Source organism: Pan troglodytes, chromosome 15 (genome assembly GCF_028858775.2).
Source record: "Pan troglodytes isolate AG18354 chromosome 15, NHGRI_mPanTro3-v2.0_pri, whole genome shotgun sequence".
In the NCBI taxonomy this organism is placed as follows: domain Eukaryota; kingdom Metazoa; phylum Chordata; class Mammalia; order Primates; family Hominidae; genus Pan; species Pan troglodytes.
The window spans coordinates 75,565,836-75,583,642 of NC_072413.2; the positions used below are offsets into that span (position 1 = coordinate 75,565,836).

The 17,807-nt window shown below is 43.4% G+C and overlaps 1 protein-coding gene across 2 annotated transcripts in view; it reads right to left on the reverse strand.

Moving 5' to 3' along the window:
* Positions 1-2,717, reverse strand: part of SPTLC2 (serine palmitoyltransferase long chain base subunit 2) — a 101,027-nt gene extending 98,310 nt beyond the window's left edge. The window contains exon 1 of one of the 2 annotated variants that reach the window (XM_510095.9): positions 2,313-2,717. In XM_510095.9, coding sequence (XP_510095.4) covers positions 2,313-2,450 — 138 coding nt within the window. In that variant the 5' untranslated portion in view covers positions 2,451-2,717. The remainder of the gene's footprint in view (positions 1-2,312) is intronic. The other variant, XM_063793817.1, reaches the window with a different exon arrangement.
* Between the last annotated feature and the right edge of the window lie 15,090 nt (positions 2,718-17,807).

Sequence of the window (17,807 nt, forward strand, 5' to 3'; positions counted from 1 at the left end):
TGTCATGTTAGTACCTTGATATTTCTTCACCTTATTAGTTGGCAAGCTCCGAAGAAATATCATTCTATAAATGCTAAATTGTTAGAGATTATGGGAGAAAGGTCCTTGATTTCCTATTAAATCTGAACATAACTCATAGGGATTGAAAGAAGCATTTGAACACAAAGCACCACTGAAGTGTGAACACCTTTCTCTTGACTTCCTTTTTCATTTTAAAACATTATACCGGGCAGGCACGGTGGCTCACGCCTATAATCCCAGCACTCTGGGAGGCCAAGGCAGGCGGATCACGAGGTCAGGAAATCGAGACCATCCTGGCTAACACGGTGAAACCCCGTCTCTACTAAAAATACAAAAAATTAGCCGGGCGTGGTGGCGAGTGCCTGTAGGCCCAGCTACTTGGGAGGCTGAGGCAGGAGAATGGCGTGAACCTGGGAGGTAGAGCTTGCAGTGAGCCGAGATCGCGCCACTGCACTCCAGCCTGGGTGACAGAGCGAGACTCCGTCTCAAAAAAACCAAAAAAACAAAAAAAAATCATACCTCGGCCTGGTGCGCCTGTAATCCCAGCACTTTTGGAGGTCAAGGCAGGCCGATCACCTGAGGTCAGGAGTTCGAGACCAACCTGGCCAACATGGTGAAACCCCATTCTAATAAAAATACAAAATTTAGCTGGGCGTGGTGACGGGCACCTGTAATCCCAGCTACTCGGGAGGCTGGGGCAGGAGAATCGCTTGAACCCAGGGGGTGGAGGCTGCAGTGAGCCGAGATCGCGCCATTGCACTCCAGCCTGGGTGACAAGAGCGAAACTGTCTGAAAAAAAAAAAACAAAAAAAAAATCATACCTCAATGAAATTCACCTGCAAATGTATTTTCTAACTCCTACCCGTTAAATTTCCCTATTACATTCTATACCACAACAATTTTGTCTTATAAGTCGTTTACATTGCTAGGAAAACGACAAACTATTCCACTGCTTATAATGAGCTGACTGTTATCACTTCCTCCCTCACACAATTATTTCTTTAAAAGTGAAAACAAATCTTTTGATCTGTGTATTACTTCGCTTTGACACCTTACAACTTCAGGGGAGGTCAAGTCTGCTTTACTTATTTTTCCCCTCAACTCAGTCTCAATATCTCAACATGACCTGGAAAAATGCTTTATTTTCTGCTTCGCAGCAAACAGTAACAGACCTATCCATCATAACTACTCATCTGGGGAGGAGCCTGCCAGATATTTATGTTAAAGCCAAATTAAGATCACCATCCTATCAAACTGCAACAGTCACACTCCCGCTAAAGGGAAACAGAGTACTTTCTAAGCGTTCCTTAATATCTGTACAAGACTTAAACGTATTAAAGTCAACTGCAAAATTATCGCAACACTCTCTTCCAGGAACACCGATCTTGCATCTTTTTAACCAGCTCATCTTTAAAAACACATTTCAACAGAATATCTGTCAGTCCAGACCACTGTAAGGTTGATAATAAGCATTGTCTTGAATTTAGAACTTTTCAAAATATTTTAGAACTGCCTGAACTTGGTTGATGATTCAGCATGGTTAATTAGTATAGAGTCATCGCAAGTCACCACCAGGCTAAACAATCCCCTTGTGTGATAGCACTCGTGTTCAGGAAAGGGTCGAAGGGGCCACCTAATCCAACCTGGAGCCTGGGGTAGAGTCTCACCACCGGCAGAGTTAAGAGAATGATGCTTTCGAGGGACCAGCTTGGATTCCCTGCCAGATCTACGGACCAATGTCCTGGTTGGGGACTGAACGTGGTAGTCCAGAATGTGGTTGGGAGAGGCTGGGTGTGTTTCCATCTGACACCACCGCCTAACTTTCTTTGCTTCTTAAGGACCCCATGGGTGGTTTTCTTTGGACGACTGCAGGACTTTAAAAGGAAGCAACAACCTCAGAGGTTTGAGAAGGGACCCTCGGGAGCCCTTGGGCGGCTCCCACTGGGGTCCGAGGGGCCCCTCATCGCTTCCCCTGGGGACAGCACACACTTCTGGCAGAATGGGGCGGAGAAAAGTACCCGGAGCTCTGAGCAGAACCCAGAGCTCCGGGAGTAAGGGAGGAAGACCTCCAGGCGCGGAGAGGTGGGGAGCCCCCGAGCCGTCCTTGAGCCTCCAGGCTCGTGGAGGTCGGGCCAGCAGCCGGACACTGCCGCCCACACCTGCGAGCGGCGCCCGCCCCGCGGATTGCCCCGCGGATTGCCCAGCGGATGGCCCGGAGACCTCGCCCCGCCCGGCCGCCCCTCCGCCAGTTCACACCGCCACCCCGGCCCCGCCGCGCGGGCCCCTCGTACCTGGCCGGCGGCGGCTGCGGCTGCGGCTGCGGCTGCAGCGCTGCTCCTCACGTACCCGTTCCGTACTTCCCCGTTCGCCACGCAGCCATTCGCCCGCACCGTGCGGCGGCAGCAGCAGCCTCCGGGCTCCGGCCGCATCTTCCTGGCAGCAGCAGGCGCAAGGCAGGCTCTGTAGGCGGTGGCAGCGGCGGCGGCTGCTCCAAGTCCCGCTCCGCACCCCACCCACCTCCCCGAAACCGGAAATGGCTGCAGCGCCGCCGCCAATTCCCGGGCGGGCCTTCACAGAGGGCGGGGCCCTCTCCGCAGAGGACCGGGCTCGCCCAAGGCCACGCAGCGAAGGGAAAAAGCGGCGGGGACCTGCCGAGAGGGATGTGGTCCTGAGGGCCGCTGACCAATCTGGAAGAGAAGGAGGCGGACCCCATGCTGCTTCCTGGCCAATCACGGACGAGAGCAAAGCGCCTCGCCGGTGGAGAGGGGGCTTCTCTAGAGGGACTCCAGGGCCTGGCACCTGATTGGAGGCCGCATCCAGGTCCGGGGTAGGGCTTGCCTGTTTAATGGTCCAGACCGAGGAGGAGGCGGAGCCCAGGGAAAAGTAGCCAATTAGAGTGTGAGGAAATAAAAGGGGCTGAGCCGAAGTCTCTAAAGCGGGTTCCCAGGTTCTCCAGGACAGGTGGCGTCCTCTCTGCCCTTGCCTCGTGGGAAGTTTTGGGGTTTATGTCCTAGCCCAAGACAGGCAGCTCGCTTATTTAATTAGCTGATTCCTCTGTGAGTGTTTATAGAATAGATTTTTTGACAATCTCTCATCATTCTTCAATATGCGCCACACATTCACTATTTCTGAATTATTATAAGTAATAATTCAGATGCCTTTTCACGTGCCCTTCACATTTGCCCTTGGCAGGGTTTTCTATACAGTCTCCTTTAAATTAAGTCTTTCCTTCAAAGTTAGAAAACCTGGTCTAATTCCAACTCTGCCAATAACTGGAAGCTAAAACTTGAGCACTGTGTTTAACCACTTTAGAAGCCAAATTCTTTAAAATGGAGTTAATACTTCCTGCTTCATAGACTTACAGCAAGAATTATATCATTAACCCATTATGCACCTCTTATAATACTAGGCTCATAGTAGGAGTATAATAAATATTATTTTCTCACCCTTTTAGTTCCATCTTCCCATGGGGTTAGAAAGCAAGGAAATTGATCTACATTACAATTAGAGACTTTCTGTTATCCATAAAGAATTTAGTATCATAATTGAGAGTATGGACTCTGGAGTCGGTCTGGGTTTTAAATCCTAGCTGCGCCACTTACTAGCTGAGTGACCTCTATGTGTCTTCATCTGTTCAGTGGGGACAATAATAGTTGTCGTGAAGATTGAATAAGTTTATGTATGTAATGTATTTTGTACAGGACCTAGCAATTAGTAAGCATTCATTAAGTGTTGGTTACTAGTAATTGCTAAATGCACCTATGAGAATCCGTGCATTCTTTCCCCACCCTGCAGGAGCTTTAGAAAGGAGGTCCACAAGGTATCGGTTTTGCATGACTTAGGAGCTGAATAATCTAACAGAAGGTGGGATCATTCATCCCACACATCCTATTTGAGTTGACAAACACTATTGATCCCAAAGTGAATATACATCTGTATGTATAAGGCTAAAAAGGAAGCATGTGGCTGTGCTTCATGGAGCTTACATTTCAGTGAGAGACAAGATATACACATAGAAAGAAAACAATAGTTAAAGACCAACCTAAGGCTGGAGAGATTAGGCAACAGGAGTTCTGATGAGGGAAGCTGAATGGCAGTGATGAGTCTAACCAGGTAGAAAGTTTTCAGGGCAGGAATCTGGATGGAAGCAGGGCTAAGGGATTTAACTGAAGCTTAGGGAGTGAGCTGAATGACTCTGGAGAAGGCTTGCGAGGAAGATGTGCAATGAGATAGATCTTGGAAGATGAGCGGGACTTGGAGAGCTGGAACTGAGGAGGATGGGGAGGGTGTTCTGAGGAAACCTTCAGAAACTCGGGTGTCGAGTCTAGAAAGATCAAAGCCTCACCTGCAGGCTAAGAGGAGTAAAGGAGTCTGGCTAGATTTGAGGAGTCCTGTTAGCCGATCCCTCCTCAGGGGGCTGGCCCCTTGTCTTGTTCCGCCACTTACTCACTATGTATAGTCTTGGACAAGTAATGCAAACTCAGCCCTGGTTTCCTCACTCATCTTACAAAGTGTGTACCTGTACTACTTACCTTACAGGCTTCTGTGAGCATCAGTGATATACAGATGATCTGATTACTTCACATGCCATTGCTAAATCACAAAAATGATGCTGCAGTAGGCAGTAGGAAACACCCCAGACTCCATGTAAACAGGAAAACAACTCCTTCCAGCAGCATAAGCCGCTTAATCATCATTTTACAGTGTTCATATGCAAAGTTCTATGCTAGGCACCAGGAAGACAACCCTTCTCTTCCTTCAAGGTTGCTCAAACCACTTCAACTGTGAAGCCTGTTTTGAACCCCAACCTCCCCACAAAATTAGTTGCTTTCTCCTCTGTGAGCTTTATACACACCTGTGTAAGCATGTATCACACTGCTTTGAGATTCTTTGAGAGGGAGGTTACACAATGCTTAGAAGCAAGAGCTCTGCAGTCAGATATACCATAATTGAAGACCGGTTTCAGCACCTAGAATCCTTATGATTTAGGCAAAGCTGCCTAACCTCTCTATGACTCAGTTACTTCTTCTGTAAAATGGGATATACCTCATAGAGTTGGAGAATTAACAAAAGCATTTAGTGCCAAGACCTGTTACATAATATTAAATGAGTGTTGGTAATTATTCATTGGATAAATGAATTACTTATTAAGTGAATGAATGATTGAATACATTTATACTTACAACTAGGCAACAAGCTTGGTGAGTTGAGGGGATTGTCTAATTTATCTTTGGGTTCCCAGTACCTACCACGTGTCTGTCACATAGCAAATGCTCAATAAATGTTTGATGAATGCATAAATGGATAAATGAATTAAAATTTGGCCTTGGCTGGACATGGTGGCTCACACTTGTAATCTCAGCACTTTGGGAGGCCGAGGCAGATGGATCGCTTGAGGCCAGGAGTTCGAGACCAGCCTGACCAACATGGTGAAACCCCGTCTCTACAAAAAATACAAAAATTAGCTGGGCGTAGTGGCACATGCCTGTAATCTCAGCTACTTGGAGGCTGAGGCACAAGACTTGCTTGAACTTGGGAGGCAGAGGTTACAGTGAGCCAAGATTGTGCCACTGCACTTTAGCCTGGGTGATAGAGAGAGACTCTGTCTCAAAAAAAAAAAAAAAAAAAATCTGGCCTTGTCTCCAAGGAAACTTCTATCACATGGAGACTGTGTTAATTGAGGTTCTTTGGTTGCAGATAACATAAGCCAATTTTAAAAAACTTATTCAAGAAAGGTAAATTTATTGGAACTCTCCTGAAGACAGGGAAGTGTTGGCACTCAGGAAAATCCTAAACCTCAGCAGCAGAAAATTATAGACCTTCCTTCCTCCTAACCAAACCACTTCTGGTGCTTAGCTCTCAACAACCTACAACTTTCATATTCATAAGGTCAAACTTCTACACTCTCAGGAAAAAGAAATCTGATTGGCCTGGCTTATGGTGAGGATGGGTAAATCTGACCAATCGCAATGGCCAGAGCACAAGGTCAAACTGCTGGAGGGGAGGAATCAGTTACAGACAAGGAAGAATCATAGCAGAGAAGGGAGGAACAACCCTAACAGTGTTCACTACAGGGAGATAGAACCTGGGAGTGAAAAGGACAAATAGCAATAGCTTAGAATGGATGTTAAAGAAGGAGGCTGGCCGGGTGCAGTGGCTCACACCTATAATCCCAGCACTTTGGGAGGCCAAGGGGGTCAGATCACCTGAGGTCAGGAGTTCGAGACCAGACTGGCCAACATGGTGAAACCCCCATCTCTACTAAAAATACAAAAATATTATCCAGCGTGGTGGCAGGCGGGAGGCTGAGGCAGGAGAATTGCTTGAACCCGCGAGGTGGAGGTTGCAGTGAGCCGAGATCGCGCCATTGCACTCCAGCCTGGGCAATAAGAGCAAAACTCCGTCTCAAAAACAAAAACAAACAAAAAAAACCCCAAACAAGTAGCCAAGCCTCAGGCAATCACAGAAGCCATACTTCAACCACTCAACAGGCAGCCAACTGTTCAGTGTTCAAATAAGGCAAATGCCAAGCTATAACCATTCCAACTGTTTCTGTGTCTCACTTCTGTTTTCTGTATGTTGCTTTCCTTTTTCTATTCATAAATCCTGTCTGACCATGTGACAGTGCTGGAATCTCTCTGAACCTTCTGATTCTGGATGGGGACTGCCCAATTTGAGGATCATTATTTGCTCAGTTAAATTCTGTTAAATTTAATTTCTTTCTTTTTTTCTTTTCTTTTCTTTTCTTTTTTTTTTTTTTTTAGGATGGAGTTTCGCTCCTGTTGCCCAGGCTGGAGTGCAATGGCACGATGTCGGCTCACTGCAACCTCTGCCTCTTGGGTTCAAGCGATTCTTCTGCCTCAGCCTCCCAAGTAGCTGGGATTACAGGCGCCTGCCACCACACCTGGCTAATTTTTGTATTTTTAATAGAGACAGGGTTTCACCACATTGGCCAGGCTGGTCTTGAACTCCTGATTTCAGGCGATCCACCCACCTAGGCCTCCTAAAGTGCTAGGATTACAGGCGCGAGCCACTGTGCCTGGTCTAAATTTAATTTCTTTGAATTTTTTCTCTTAGCAACACCTCTGCCAAAATAAATGACTTCTAACTACCCCTTCCATTGTTGGGTCACTTGGTCAAGAGTCAAATACTGGAGAGAATATCTGCTTGTTTGAGTTTAGGTCGCACTGGTCCTTACAGGTGCAAACAGAAGAAAAAAGTGTCCTTCACCTTTCATGATGGGAGGTGCTTACCAAGACACACCCTCTTAAGAAGAGTACGTTAAATGAGAAGAGATGATTTCCCAAAGGGAAATGGGGGACTTAATAGGAAAAGGGAACGGACACTGGGCAGGCAAAAATGGCCAATGTCCTTTATATCAGTCAAGGCTGCAGATGAATCACAAGATAGAGCTGTGTATTGTGGTATGCACATGTAATCTTAGCTCTTCAGGAGGCTGAGGCAGGAGGAACACATGAGCGCAGGAGTTCAAGACCAGCCTGGGCAGCATAGCAAGACCCCATCTCAAGAAAAAAGAAAAAAAAGAAGAACCACAAGATGGAATGGAAAGGGCCCTTCAGAAGTAATCTGCTTTTGTACAAAAACCAGAGATAGACAATGCAGAGGTATTATTTGAACCTGACTCTGAGAGCATCATTTGGTCTTCCCTTTTCTTTTTCTTTCTTTCTTTTTCTTTTCTTTTTTTTTTTTTTTTTTTTTTTTTTGAGATGGAACCGCACTCTGTTGCCCAGGCTGGAGTGTAGTGGCGCGATCTCAGCTCACTGGAATCTCTGCCTTCTGGGTTTGAGTGATTCTTGTATCTCCCAAGTAGCTGGAATTACAGGCGCATGCTACCATGCCCAGCTAATTTTTGTATTTTTAGTAGAGACGGGGTTTTGCCATCCTGGCCAGGCTGGTCTTGAACTCCTGACCTCAAGTGATCCACCCACCTTGGCTTCCCAAAGTGTTGGGATTACAAACATGAGCCACCGCGCCTGGCCTGGTCTTCCCTTTTCAAACTTTTCTTGCTTCATTCATTCATTTATCTATTAGGCCAATCACACAAGTATTTTTTGCTGGCCATCATGTTGGGTACCGCAAATACAATGACAAATAGAAAGAAACATGGTCTTTGCACTTGTAGAGCTTTCAGTCTTGATTTACAAGAAATGTGTCTGCTCTTTCCCCTTTCATTATTCCTAATCTAATAGAGTAAGTGAAATAGACTAATTCTCTCCCTGGGTTTCTGACCCTACTTTTGTGGAAAATCTTGGATGCTGTTTTTGGACTATTTTCAGTGGCAATATTTGCATCCACAAAACTGGGCAGGTCCTGGGACAAGAGTTTAGAATTGCATTATGATCATGAGGCCTGAGCTATTTAAATGAATGTTTGCATGCAAACATAAAGCTTTAAGAGGAATGATGGTTTCTGATATACACCTCCAGGGTGCCAGCTAAGCCCTTAGTAGAGATTTTAATCTGTACCCAACAAAGCATTTGCAATGGGAGTTCTGCAATAATACAGATGAGTGCTCCAGGAATGGGCAGCCAGAACTTATGTCTCAATGGCAGGTCTCTGCCCTTGAGTTACCTCTGCTCCAGAAGCACCTGAGAGCTTCCTCCACCACACCCCACACTGCCACCCTGGACTTCCTCTGGGCACTCACCTGGCTGAATGTTGCAATCATTTCAGGTTCTGCTCCAGGAAGCAAGTGGACTTTTACTTCTGGCTTCAAGAGGGAGGAGAGGAGATGGTGATGCAGATTAATGGTGGTGGTGTTAGCCAAGACTCTGAGTTGCAAGTTTTGAAACTGAATTTAAATTGAATTAAGCATAAAGATGATTTATTGACTCACATAACCAAAAACTAAGGGTAGATCTGATTGGATCTAGGTACTCAAGCGATATCATCAGAAATCCATCTCCAAAAAAAAAAAAAAAGAAAGAAATCTGTCTCCATCTCCAGCTTGGGGTCCCTCTGAATTAGCTTTATTCCCAGAAAGGCTGCCAGCATGTGATGGCAAAGATGGCTTGCGGTGGGCAAGCTTCCATTCAATCAGCTTTAAAACTTCAGCTGAAAGACACTACCTGTTTTCTGTAGTCTTCTCGAGATTCCTAAGTAGACTTCTGTTGGCCCAGCTTGGGTCATGTGCATCAGGTGACTGTTGAATTGATTGGCCAGGCCTGAATCTTCTGCCCACCCACTCCACCAATTCTGAGCCACAGGCTCAGAGAAGGGGAGACCATTGGTTTTCCTCTGGGAGAAGATGGGTGCTGTTGCCAGAAAAAAGGGTGCTGAGTAAGCATAAGCCGCAGATGTCCATTGCACTGATCATGTTAAATATGATGATGACAGTAAGAAGCAGGAAGTGGGAATGCCTTGGAGAGTCTCAACATTTTCAGATGATATTACAAGAAAGACTGCATTTAGACTGTCCCTCCTCCACAAATCTGACCTACAAAAGTTATCTCAAATTAATCCCTCCCTATGTAACTGTCTGTTCTGTGTGTTTATTTAACTGATTTAAGTGATTGATATCTTCATCTTCATCAAATCATTATCCTAAAGCCATTAATAAACATTCTTTGTATATGTAGCTGTATAAGAAAAACAGAAATACAGACAGAGCATTAACTCTCTAAGAGAGCAATAAAGGGTGGGGCACAGTGGCTCAGGCCTGTAATCCCAGCACTTTGGGACACCAAGGCGGGTGGATCACCTGAGGACAGCAGTTCAAGACCAGCCTGGGCAACATGGTGAAACCTCATCTCTACTAAAAAAAAAAAAAAATTAGCCAGGCATGGTGGCACACACCTGTAATCCCAGCTACTAAGGAGGCTGAGGCAGGAGAATCACTTGAAGTGGGGAGGCAGAGGTTGCAGTGAGCTGTGATGGTGTGACTGCACTCCAGCCTAGGCAACAGAGTGAGACTGTCTCAAAAAAAAAAAGGAGCAATAAAGGACTCATAAGACAACACACCACCAACTCTGAATATTATATATTGTGAACTTAGAATGGCGAAAATTGAATTGTACTGAATGTGAAGTATATCTCAATTAAAAAAACAAAAAAATTGCCTTTTTAAAAAAAGAAGACATAAATAAGAAGTTGCATATGTTCCTAGGCAACGTGACATACGCATTCAATGGTGTGGTGGAATTTGCATATTTAAACAGAATAGGTGAAAGGTAAAGCTGTCATTCTTTTCCACTTCATCATAGAACCCTTAGAAGATTTAGCTATTGTCGCCATCACTTTCTTTATATTTACTGTGCAATGTTACATATTCATGGACAACATAACTTCTTTTAAAATGGCCTTCGGGGTTCTTCCTCTACCCTCAATATTTTGCTAACTTTTTCTCACATTTTTTCTCTATCGTGTACCACTTCCAACACCAATAATTTTTGGTGCCTAATATCTTGGGGGGCCATTTTAACCTATATCTAGAAGAAGACTATTCTGTTGTTTATGCTCCCAATGACTCTAAAGCCACATGACAGCTTCCTTCAATAAATGTCCCAAAAAGTATGGGAATTAGAATAGGCAATGGGAATGCAACAGGGATGCCCAAAAGAGTTGACAGGGAAAGGAACTTTTTTTTTTCTTTGAGACAAAATCTCACTCAGTTGCTCAGGCTGGAGTGCAGCGGCACAGTCTCGGCTCACTGCAGCCTCCACCTCCTGGGTTCTAGTGATTCTCATGCCTCAGCCTCCTGGGTAGCTGGGATTACAGGCACTCGCCACCACAGCTGGCTAATTTTTGTATTTTTAGTAGAGATGAGGTTTCATCATGCTGGCCAGGCTGGTCTTGAACTCCTGACCTCAGGGGATCTGCCTGCCTCGGCCTCCCAAAGTGCTAGGATTACAGGCATGAGCCACCCCTCCTGGCCAGGAACTTTCTTCTATTGACATTTGAACATTTCAAAATATAGTACATTTCTCTTTTATATCAACAGCATATTTTAAGGCATAAATGACAACTTTAGAGTCACCTTTTATTTTAATCCAAACCAGCCTTTCCCATGCTGACCGCCCCATCCTTATCTACCGGTCCATATTCTGCATTTCAGGTGGTTGCTTCTCCAGCAACTTTTCCACACTTCCTTCACTGGTGAGCACTCATTTATTAGAGGGTTGACTATTTCCCAGTCCCTGACAACAGGGAGTGGTTCATGGACAGACACAAGAGCGTAGTTGATTCAATCATGCTTAAGACTTGAGATTTTGGTTCAATGACTGGGGGAAGGAAACGTATCTGTTTTCCCAGAAGGTGTGGTATGTGAATGTGAGACCTACAACTGCTACAGCCATTTGGTTACCACAAGAAAAACCCCACTAAGAATAAAAGCAACATCAGGAAGTGAGCAGAGAAGCTCACAGACACATGGAGCTGGTGCTCTGATCAAACTACGCATGAGGCCCACACTAGACATTTCAATTATGCTGAGTCAAGAAATTCTCTTTAGTTGTTTATGCAGGTTGAAGTTTTGTGTTTTTTAAAAATTGGAACTTAAAGCACCTTAACTGTTACAATCCTTCAGTACAATATTTTTCACAGCATTATTGAAGTATAATTAATAGTAAGTAAACTCCATATATTCAAGTGTATGATTTGATGAGTTTTGACATATATATATCTACCTGTGAAATCATCTCCACAATCAGAATGATGAACATATCCATCATCCTCAAAAGATTCCTGGTGTCCTTTTGAAATCCCTCTCCTCCTTCACTGTTCTTCCAGACTTCCTGTCTTATAGACTAGTTAACATTCTCAAAAATGTTATATAAATGAAATAATGTAGTATATTCTTTCTTTGGCTTTTTTCATTCAGCATAATATTTTGAGATTCATTCATGTTGTTGCTTGTATCTTTCTTCCTTTTTGTTGCTGAGTAGTTTTTTTTCTTTTCTTTTTTTTTTTTTTTTTTGAGACAGAGTCTGGCTCTGTCACCCAGGCTGGAGTGCAGTGGCGTGGTCTCGGCTCACTGCCAGCTCCGCCTCCCGGGTTCGCACCATTCTCCTGCCTCAGCCTCCCGAGTAGCTGGGACTACAGGCACCCGCCACCATGCCTGGCTAATTTTTGTATTTTTAGTAGAGACGGGGTTTCACCGTGTTAGTCAGGATGGTATCGATCTCCTGACCTTGTGATCCGCCCGCCTCGGCCTCCCAAAGTGCTGGGATTACAGGCGTGAGCTACCGCGCCTGGCTGTTGTTGAGTAGTTTTAATTGTATGGATGCACAGTTTATTTATCCATCCACCTATGATGGACATTTGGATTGTTTCTAGTTTGGAGCTATTACAAATAAAGTTGCTATAAATATGTGTATACAAATCATTGTGTGGCCATAAACTTTCATTTCTCTTGGTTAAATACTTAGGAGTAGGCCAGGCACAGTGGCTCACGCCTGTAATCCCAGCACTTTGGGAGGCCAAGGCGGGTGGATCACGAGGTCAGGAGATCGAGACCATCGCGGTCAACATGGTAAAACCCTGTCTCCACTAAAAATACAAAAATTATCTGGGTGTGGTGGCACGCACCTGTAATCCCAGCTACTCAGGAGGCTGAGGCAGGAGAATCGCTTGAACCCGGGAGGCGGAGATTGCAGTGAGCCGAGATTGTGCCACTTCACTCTAGCCTGGGCAACAGAGCAAGGCTCCACCTCAAAAAAAAAAAAAAAAAAGAAAAGAAAAGAAAAAGAAAATTTTAGGGAAGGTGAACAGGATGAGCAGTGACCAAGAAATAAAACAACCTCAAAGTAGGCAGACAGCACACCACTCCTGAGCAGAGTCCTAGAGGGGTAGTCCACTTTCTGCAGTCCCATAATGAGATTATAGCACTCAATATGTGCCATTTTATATTCAAGCTATTTGTGTACCTGTTTGTGTTTGTTTTCTCATACACTAAGTAGGAACTAGTGAAACATGCTCAGTTATTCCTGTGAGGTTATTTATGTATCTTTTCTTTTCATGTATTAGGTTCATACAAAAGTATTTGCAGTCGTTGCCATTACTTTCAGCTGCAAAAACCACAATTATGTTTGCACGAACCTGATATTTGTATCCCAAGGAATCAGACCCGAAAATCTTGTGTTCAGGTTGTAAATGGTTCAATGTCTTCCTGCCTTTTGGTACTTCCCAGTTTTTTAAATGAGGTATCTATTTATAATTACAATAATTAAAAACCTCAAATTGACAGAGTGAGACTGTAGGTTGTTTTAATATCCAAAAACAATGTCATCTTAATAGAATTAAGAACAAAAACTACATAGTCATTTAACAGACACAAAAAAGGCATTTGATAAAAAAAACTAACCCTTCTTTGTGATAAAAGTCCTCAACACACTAGGAGTAGAAGAGGAATTCCTCAATCTGACAAAGGACATTTACAAAATATGTACAGCTAACATTATTCTAAATGGTAAAACACTGAATGCTTTATTCTAAGATTAGGAAGAACACAAGGATGATCACTTTCACCACTCCTATTCAACATTATACCAGGCTAGTAAGGAAGAAAGTAAAATAAGAAGCTTCCAGATTAAAAAAGAAGTGAAATGATCTCTACTCACAGATGACGTAATCTTTTACATGGACTATCCCAAAGAATCTACTGAAAGAATGATTAGAACTAATAAACAATTTAAACAGGTTAAAGGATACAAGATTAATATACAAAAAGGAGTTATATTTATATTTATATTTTTTATTTTTATTTTATTTTAGTTTTTGAGATGGAGTTTTACTCTTGTTGCCCAGACTGGAGTGCAATGGCATGATCTCAGCTCACTGCAACCTCCGCCTCCCGGGTTCAAGCAATTCTCCTGCCTCAGCCTCTGAGTAGCTGGGATTACATGTGCACACCACCACACCCAGAAAATTTTTGTATTTTTAGTAGAGATGGGGGTTTCACCATGTTGGCCAGGCTGGTCTCGAACTCCTAATCTCAGGTGATCCACCCACCTTGGCCTCCAAAAGTGCTAGGATTATAGGCATGAGCCACAGTGCCCAGCCAAGAGTTATATTTTTATAAACTAACAATAAACATTCTGAAAATGAAAGTAAGAAAACAATCCAATTAGCAATAGCATCAAACATAATAAAATAGGAAAAAATTAACAAAAGAGTGCAAGATTTGTGTACTGGAAAGTATAAAACATTGTTGAAAAATTAAAGGGGATCTAGGCTGGGCGTGGTCGCTCATGCCTGTAATCCCAGCACTTTGGGGGGCCGAGGTGGGCAGATAATGAGGTCAAGAGATCAAGACCATCCTGGCTTACATGGTGAAACCCTGTCTCTACTAAAAATAGAAAAAAATTAGCCAGGCGTGGTGGCAGGTGCCCATACTCTCAGCTACTTGGGAGGCTGAGGCAGAAGAATGGTGTGAACCTGGGAGGCAAAGCTTGCAGTGAACCGAGACTGAGCCACTGCACTCCAGCTGCGCGACAGAGCGAGACTCCATCTCAAAAAAAAAAAAGAAAAAGAAAGAAAGAAAAATTAAAGGAGACCTAAATAATGGAAAAACATCCCATGTTCAGTGATTGTAAGACTTAATATTGTAAGATGGCAATACTACCCAAATTGATCTACAGATTCAGTGAAATCTGTATCTAAACCAACCTGCCTTTTTTGGAGACATTGCTGATCCTAAAATTTATACAGAAATGTGGGACCCAGAATAGCCAAAAGAATCTTGATTAAAAAAAATAAAGTTAGAGAATTCACACTTTCCAATTTCAAAACTGACTATACAGCTCTATACAGCTGAAGTAATTACGACAGTATGCTATTGGCATAAAGACAGACATATAGATCAATGTAATAAAATTGAGAATCCAGAAATAAACCCTAAGATTTATAATCAACTGGTTTTGGACAAGAATGTCAAGAAAATTAAAGGGGACGATGAATGATCTTAATTGCAAATGGTGCTTGTAAAACTGGATCACTACAAGCAAGAATAAAGTTAGACCCCTACCTCACACCATATACAAAAAAACTAAGTTAAAATGCATCAAAGACCTACATGTAAGAGCTAAAACTTTAAAATCCTTAGAAGAAAACATAGGTATGAATCTTCATGACTGTGGATTGGACCATAGTTTTGAGATATTTCACCAGAAGCATAACCATCCAAAGAAAAGATAGATAAATTGGACTTCATTAAAATGAAAAAAAAATTGTTTTTCAAGGGACACCATCAGAAAATGAAACAATAACCCAGAGAATGGGAGAAAATTTTTGCAAATCATATATCTGTTAAGAGTCTTGTATCCGGGGCCGGGTGTGGTGGCTCATGCCTGTAAACCCAGCACTTTGGAAGGCTGAGGTGGGTGGATCATGAGATCAGAAGATCCAGACCATCCTGGCCAATGTGGTGAAACCCAGTCTCTATTAAAAATACAAAAATTAGCCAGGCGCAGTGGCAGGCACCTGTAGTCCCAGCTACTCAGGAGGCTGAGGCAGGAGAATGGCATGAACCCGGGAGGCGGAGCTTGCAGTCAGCCGAGATCATGCCACTGCACTCCAGTCTGGGCGACAGAGCGAGACTCTGTCTCAATAAAAGAAAGAGTCTTGTATCCAGGATACACAAAAACTCTTATAATACTTAATAATAAAAGGATAAATAACACCATTTTTAAATGGGCAAAAGAATTGAATAGACATTACACCAAAGAAGATATGCAAAAGGAATAGAAGGAGGGAAGGAGGATGAAAAAGGAAGGCATTGATATGATTATGATATTTGGGGGTTCAAAAGGACCAAATAAATAACACTTCCTTCCTCACCATGCTAGCAGTGGCAAATCCAAATGAGTCTGCAGCAACCTCAATTCTTGCCTCCTCAGAAGAAAGAATTTGAGCAAGGGGCATAAGGCAGAGGGAGAGACTGAGGCATGTTTTAGGGCAGGAGTGAAAGTTTATTAAAAAGTTTTAGAGCAGGAATAAAAAGAAGTAAAGTACACTTGGAAGAGGGCAAAGTGGGCAACTTGAGAGATTCAAGTGCACAATTTGACCTTTGACTTGGAGTCTTATATGTTAGCATGCTTCCAGGGTTGAGTTACATCTCCCCTGATTCTTCCCTTGGGGTGAGCCATCCACATAGCAGTGGCCTGCTAGCACCTGGGAGGGGCCAAATGCGCACTGTGTTTACTGAAGTTACATACATGCTCACTTGAGGTGTTCCTCTCTTACCAGTTGGGTGTTCCTAGAAGAAGGTCATATAGCAGTTAAAGTCTGCCATTTTGCCTCTTAGTGCACAAGCTTGAGTCCACTCGCCCAACTCCTGAGATCTTATCAGGAAGCTGCTGATCACCAGTTTCTGGTGTTTCTATCTATTGGGAAACTGTCTTTCCCTGGTGCTGGCCTGCCACCACACTTGTCTAATATATATATATATATATATATATATATATATATATATATATATATTTTTTTTTTTTTTTTTTTTTTTTTTTTTTTTTTTGAGACACAGTCTTGCTCAGTTGCCTAGGCTGGAGTGCAATGGTGTGATCTCAGCTCACTGCAACCTCTGCCTCCCAGGCTCAAGTGATTCTCCTGCCTCAGCCTCCCAAGTGCTGGGATTACAGGCACCCACCACCACGCCTACCTAAGTTTTATATTTTTTAGTAGAGAAGGGGTTTTATCATGTTGGTCAGGCTGGTCTCAAACTACTGACCTCAGGTGATCCACCTGCCTCAGCCTCCCAAAGTGTTGGGATTACAGGCGTGAGCCACCGCGCCCAGCCCACAATTAGAATATTGATCAAGATTTTTACATTACCCATTCCTCTGTATTTTTCTGAGCTGCAGCCAGAGATCACTGGTTGGTTCATAGGAATAAGCAGAGTTAAACTAAATTACAGACAAAAACTCAAAAGCAACTGATGACACTAGAATATAATAAAAGGTGTACCATAGTTCTTGAAACATAATTTTTCTCTCTTCAGTTCTCATTTTCATTAATAACATATCATGATAGGACTGATTTCTTTGCAAAATAAGCTTTAGTCTTTTATACTTGGCCAGATTATTTGCACAAAGCACAGCAAGAATAATTATTTGACATACAGGCTCCTTTTTAAATTGGCTTTGATGGAACTTCATTCCATAAGGAATCTCACATAAGACTTTTTGTTTTTGTTTTTTTTTTGAGACAGAATCTCACTCTGTCACCCAGGCTGGAGTGCAGTGGAAAGATCTTGTCTCACTGCAACCTCTGCCTCCCATGCACAAGCAATTCTTGTGCCTCAGCCTCCCGAGTATCTGGGACTACAGGTGTGTGCCACCATGCCCAGCTAATTTTTGTATTTTTAGTAGACAAGCAGGTTTTGCCATGTTGGCCAGGCTGGTCTCAAACTCCTGACCTCAAGTGATCCGCCTGCCTTGGCCTCCCAAAATGCTGGGATTACAGGTGTGAGCCACTGTGCCTGGACTCAGATAAGACTTTTCAAAGTGTTAATCCCAGCCATGGGTTGATGCCAGTAAATACCTGTATGAGTTGGGTAAATTTCTCTCCTCTTGAGATTGCAAGATAATTTGGGGCTCCTGGGCCTGTTAGAAAGTGATATTCTTTACTTACCACAGGTCAAGAATCCTATACAGGGACTGTGTAGACAAGGTATGAGGTCTGTTTTACCAAGGAGCTTTATTGGTTCTATAAGTCAATTTTGATTCCTTAAAGGAAAGCATGACATTTCAGTCAAAGCCTTGATAAAATAACTAGTTTCTCCAATCGTGTCCGGTTGCAAAAGAAACATATTCTTACTGCACTTATATAAA